Source organism: Oncorhynchus kisutch, linkage group LG20 (genome assembly GCF_002021735.2).
Source record: "Oncorhynchus kisutch isolate 150728-3 linkage group LG20, Okis_V2, whole genome shotgun sequence".
Taxonomy (NCBI): domain Eukaryota; kingdom Metazoa; phylum Chordata; class Actinopteri; order Salmoniformes; family Salmonidae; genus Oncorhynchus; species Oncorhynchus kisutch.
In genome coordinates this window covers 28,772,620-28,778,619 of record NC_034193.2, presented here as the reverse complement: position 1 = coordinate 28,778,619, position 6,000 = coordinate 28,772,620, and the positions used below count along the sequence as shown (strand labels likewise).

The 6,000-nt window shown below is 44.6% G+C and overlaps 1 protein-coding gene across 3 annotated transcripts in view; it reads right to left on the bottom strand.

Moving 5' to 3' along the window:
- Positions 1 to 292: 292 nt before the first annotated feature.
- The window catches only part of LOC109865994 (uncharacterized), a 76,207-nt gene continuing 70,499 nt past the window's right edge, over positions 293 to 6,000 (bottom strand). For all 3 annotated transcript variants that reach the window (XM_020454520.2, XM_020454521.2, XM_020454522.2), the window contains exon 13: positions 293 to 642. In XM_020454520.2, the coding sequence (XP_020310109.1) occupies positions 611 to 642 (32 nt within the window). In that variant the 3' untranslated portion in view covers positions 293 to 610. The remainder of the gene's footprint in view (positions 643 to 6,000) is intronic.

Here is a 6,000-nt window from a genome sequence, read left to right as displayed (position 1 = left end):
TGCATTTGGTCTTACTAGCGTTTAAGAGCAGTTGGAGGCCACGGAAGGAGTGTTGTATGGCATTGAAGCTTGTTTGGAGGTTAGATAGCACAGTGTCCAAAGACGGGCCGAAAGTATATAGAATGGTGTCGTCTGCGTAGAGAAGCAAGAGACAGAGAACCACGTCTATTTTTGAAACGCATCAGGCTCACACATTTTGTCCCGATGTAAAAACAATGAACAACACAGTACAATGTCAGTGTAAAGGAAGATAGAACTGTTTTTCCCCCCAACTTAAATGAGATTCTGCACAAAAAGTGAACCAAGATTTTATTGACAAAATTATTTTCAAAAATGTATATGTTTTTAGAAGATTATGCGACACACGTTGTGCTGAACCTGAAACTAAATATGACTTGAATATGAAATGTATGAATCATACAATTACAAATGACATTATGTGGGAACAAGCATCAAATCAAATGTATTTGTCATAGGCTTTGTAAATAACAGGTGTAGACTAACAGTGAAATGCTTACTTATAGGATAAAGTGTGACATCCTGAGGAGTCGTATTCCATAAGTATTTTATATCTATGTTATAAAAAATAAACCCATTTTGTAGGCCCCATTCACAGTGAAGATGAAACCTCTTCCTTGGGCTCTGCAACAAACAAAAGACAGGAGTTAGAGTTATGTCCTGTGATATACTATATGTTGCATATAAGTTAAATGTATTTCTTGTGATGCATTATATTCATTAATTAATGGGGCTTGCGAAAGCGCCAACTTTAAATCTTTGACAAACTTCTGACTTATGATACTGTAGTTACACTGTATTATTAGTGGGGTTTGTGACGCACAACCCCCATTTTAAATCTTTGACATACTTCTTATTTTTCTTTGGAACGTGATTCCTCCTACACTGTTTAAGCTAGAAACGTCATTCACACGTCAATACATGCAGATCGGGTCTGGAATAGTGTGCTTGTAGAACATTGATATCTTAACTTTTCCTGGGATTTCCTCAGCATTCTAAAGGCCCCATTGACTTTCAACATTCCATTCACTGTAAATGCTATGATGCAACTCTTAACACAAAATCAGCTACTTTGACCACTTTGCCAACTACTTCTTAGACAAAAAATCTTCCTCTACTTATCTGCTTTTCGAATCTGAACTCAGAAGTAATGTCAACAAGTTAAACAAAAATGTAGAGGTCAGAAAATCTTTGTCTACTTCTGTTATTCAAATCTGTCATCGTAACAAAAAAAATATCTGTTACCAATCCAACAATACAGCTGTTTTAGTAACTGCATTGACACATTTTTTCCCAAATTCTTCCAAACTGCCATTTTGACTACTCCCCCAAAAATGCAGACAAAAACTTAGCGTATGAAATGTTCCTCTACTTGTCTGCTTTTCAAATCTGAAATCAGAATAGGAATAGCTTCTAAGTAGAGCTGTTTCAGTAAATCACCAACTGCTTTCATTAAAGATGCAGGAAGTCATGTCAGAAACTAGAAGATTCATTACTTACCAAAAACAGCTGAAAATTCCAATACAAGTACATTACATTTTGAAGTTCTCTTTGCTTTGTCATAAAATTAGCAACTACGTTTTGACTTACCAAAAGTAATGACCACAACTACTGACAACAACCACACAACTACTGACCACAACTACTAAACCTCAAATACTGACCACAACCACAAAACTACTAACCACCACTACTGACCACAGCAACTACTGAACCACACAACTAATGACAACAACCACAAAACTACTGACCACAACCACACAACTACTGACCACAACTACTAAACCTGGAATACTGACTAAAACCACAAAACTACTGACTACCACTGCTAACCACAACCACACACCTACTGGCCACTATTGACCACAACTAATAAACCACAAATACTGACCACAACCACAAAACTACTGTCCACCTCTACATACCAAAACTACTGACCACAACCACACACCTACTGACCACAACTAATGAACCACACAACTACTAACCACAAAACTACTGAACCACACAACTTATGATCACAACGGCACAACTATTAAACACAACTGCTGACCATGTCCACACTATAGGGCCCAAAGAACCTGCAACACAACCACTCAACTACTGACCACATAATTACTGACCACTATTGACCACAACTACTGACCATAACCACACAACTACTGACCACAATTACTAAACCTCAAATACTGACCACAACCACAAAACTACTGACCATAACTAGGGACAACACAACTACTGAACCACACAACTAATGAACATAACTACCAAACCTGGAATACTGTAGCTGTACATAGTCCATCTGTAAATAGCCCACCCAATCTACCTACTTCATCCCCATATTGTTTTTATTTACTTTGCTGCTCTTTAGCACATCAGTATCACTACTTACACACCATCATCTGCTCATCATCATCTGCTCATCTTTCACTCCAGTGTTGATCTGCTAAATTGTAATTACTTTGCTACTATGGCCTATTTATTGCCATACCTCCTCATGCCATTTGCACACACTGTATATAGACTCTTTTTTCACCCTATTCTGTTGACTGTACACTTGTTTATTCCATGTAACTCCGTGTTGTTGTTTCTGTCGCACTGCTTGGCTTTATCTTGGCCAGGTCGCAGTTGTAAATGAGAACTTGTTCTCAACTAGCTTACCTGGTTAAATAAAGGTGAAATAAAAAAACGTAAAAAAACTACCACAACTACTGACTAAAATCACAAAACTACTGACCACAATTAGCTACTGACCACAACCACACAACGACTGAACCACACACCTATGTATCAAAGCTACTGGCCACTATTGACCACAACCACACAACTACTGACCACAACCACTTACCACAACCACAAAACTACTGACCACAACCACACACCTACTGACTACAACTAATGAACCACACAACTACTTACCAAAACTACTGACCAGTGTCACGCCCTGGTCTTAGTATTTTGTGTTTTCTTTATTATTTTGGTCAGGGTTTATTATGTGGTGTATTTAGTCTTGTTTTTTGTTGTTGTATGTATTGGGATTGTGGTATAGTGGGGTTTTCTAGAAAAGTCTATGGTTGCCTGAAGTGGTTCTCAATCAGAGGCAGGTGTTTATCATTGTCTTTGATTGGGAACCATATTTAGGCAGCCATATTCTTTGAGTGTTTCGTGGGTGATTGTTCCTGTCTCTGTGTTAGTTGTCACCAGATAGGCTCAGTCACTTTGGTTTTTCTTTTTTCATTGTTTTGGAAGAGAAAAGAACGAGCGCCATTCTCCTTGCGGAGATGGTGCTAAATCCATCAACACGGTCGGTCCCTGGGATTGGGCTGGCCAACACGATTCGGTTTGCTTGGAAGGAAAAGGAGTTGGAGCCTTTAGGACGGGAAACTTTTGGAAGGATAATATTGATGGGGATTCTAAAGCTGACGGTGAAGGACGTGTTTTGTTTCCAAGGCAACTCGTTGGAGGGAGCATACGACGTGGCACTATATACAGAGGAGAAACACAATGATATCCTGAGAAGGGCAAGAGCAGTGGGAGGTGAGAGGCTGATGAGGCACTATGAAATAACAAGCCTGGCGAAGAACAACTTTAGGGTTGTAACTGTCAACATTTACAACCCTTACGTTAAGGACGAAGAGGTGAGGGACTTTCTGGGGAGATACATGGATAACGTCTCCTCAGCAAGGCACCTCAAAGACTCCCTTGGGTTTTGGAATGGGAGGAGAGGCTTCCAGGCCCTCCTCAGGGAGGACCCAAAGGGACATGGTGGCTACCTCCATCCTCCTGCTATGTTCTCTCTAGGGGCTGACAGGGGGCGTTGTTTTATGCACGTCAGCCCCCATTTTGCAGGCGCTGTATGGCCTACGGCCACATATTCGCTTCGTGCAGCACAAGAAAATGCAGATTTTATGGATCTGAGGAACACGAGGCGAGGGATTGTGACAAGCCTAAGGCGTGCCACGGGTGTGGATCGTCAGCACACCTGTGGCGGGGGTGCCCGGCTCGTCAGAGGTCATATGCGTCTGCGGCTGGGGGGGAGCAGGAGCGGGGGATGGGGGAAGAAGAGGAGGGGAAGGAAGCACGCCTCATGACCAGAGTACAGGTCCAGAGGGGAAGGCCGCAAGGAAGGAGGAGGAGCAAGAAGAGGCGGATTGAAGAGAGAAGGAAATGGAAGGCACGGGAGTGGGAGAACCAGGAAAAGCGGCGGAAGAAGGCAACCGAGTGGAGGAGCATGAGAGAGAAGAAAGTGAGGGAGGAGTGGTGGAGAAGGAGACAGTGGAAGAGCAAGTGGAGTGGGGGGAAAGTGCCCTGGTGGAAGAGATGAGGGGTATGGTGGAGGAGCTGGCGGGGGGGGAGGGTGGTATCTCTCCACTGCCGCCATCACCAAAGAAGAGAATGAAGAGGAGGGTGCGATTGGCCGACAGTGAGAGGGAGGGGATGGCCAAGAGAGTGATGGGGGTGGGAGAAACCTCTGGGTTGCTGCTGGTTTCCCCAGGCCCTCAACTTCTGTTGGGTGGGGACACACCTAACAAGACTCAGGACTGGGTACAGGAGGAGGTGGGGAGTTTTTTGTTTGGGGACTCAGCCTCCCCGATTTTTTTCCAAACCAGCTGCAGCACTGGGGAGGTGGAGGAGTGTGGGGGTAGACCCAGGGTGCAGGGCACCCCGGAGCCAAACACTATTCCTGCATCCTGGGTTGGTGAGATGGAGGAAGAGGGGGGGATGTCGGGAGTACGGATGCTGTTTTCACCGGTAGATATGGAGCAGGGGAGCATCGGGTGAGTCTCCTGTTTTTGTTTTTTTCTGTCTGGGTTTAGAATTTGAGTGTATTACATGTTTTTATTTGATTCTTTCATGGGGTCTAATTTTACTTTTGTTACTTTAAATGTAAGGGGTTTAAGGGATTTTGTTAAGAGGAGGGCGGTTTTTAGTTATTTGGAAGATGTGGGGTTTGATTTTTGTTTTTTACAGGAGGTTCACCTGAGGGATGGAGGGGATGTTAGTAGGTTTAAGAGGGAGTGGGACAAGGGGGAGTCGGTTTGGGGTATTGGGGGGGTGCACTCATCGGGGGTAGGGATTTTGTGTGGGCACAGGGAGGTAAAAGTGGAGGATTCTTTTGTGGTAATGCAGGGGAGGGTTATAGGGGTGGATGTCACGATAAGGGATTGTAAATTTAGATAGTGGTGATGTATGGGCCACAGGTGGTGGCAGACAGGAGGGAGATGGTGGACTGTCTGACGCCCCTGTGTGTCACAAATAGGAAATTAGTGATAGGGGGGGATTTTAATACAGATTTAGGGCTAATGGCTTGCCATGGTCTGGTTGATGGTGGTCTGCACACTACTCCGAAAATGGCCGGTCCTACATGGCGCAACTCCAGGGGGGTTGGGCGGAGGCTCGACTATATTTTTGTACCCAGGTCTTTGGGTAAGTTGTCTGGGTGGCTGTTGCCTGTTTTCTTTTCGGATCACGACGGGGTGCTCCTGCAGGTGGGGTCGCCAGTCTGCCTCTTTGGTAGGGGGTACTGGAAGTTAGATCGGGATGTGCTGGAGGAGCAGGCTTTTGTTGACGGGTTTTATGGTTTCTTTTGGAGGCTTGAAGGCCTCCGGTCCATGTGCGAGGGGGTGTTAGAGTGGTGGGAATTAGTTAAGGTGAGGATTAGGGCTTTTATAATAGGGTATTGCAAGAGGAAAAAAGGGAGGAGAGGAGGGAGGTATCCAAAAGTTAATTGAACTCGAGTACGAGGCAGGCAACCTCGGCGGGTCGTTTGACTGGGAGAGATCCGCAACCCTAAAGGCGCAGCTCAGGGAGTTGCAGGAGCGGAAGGCTCGAGCAATCCTGGAGCGTGCGCATAGTGGCTTTCTAGAACACAATGAGACTTGTTCTGCTATGTTCTTTAAGTCGGTTAGGGCCAGACAGAGTAGGAAGGTAATGCATGGCGTTAGGGAAGAAAATGGTAGTATAGTTAGAGAACCAGAGGAT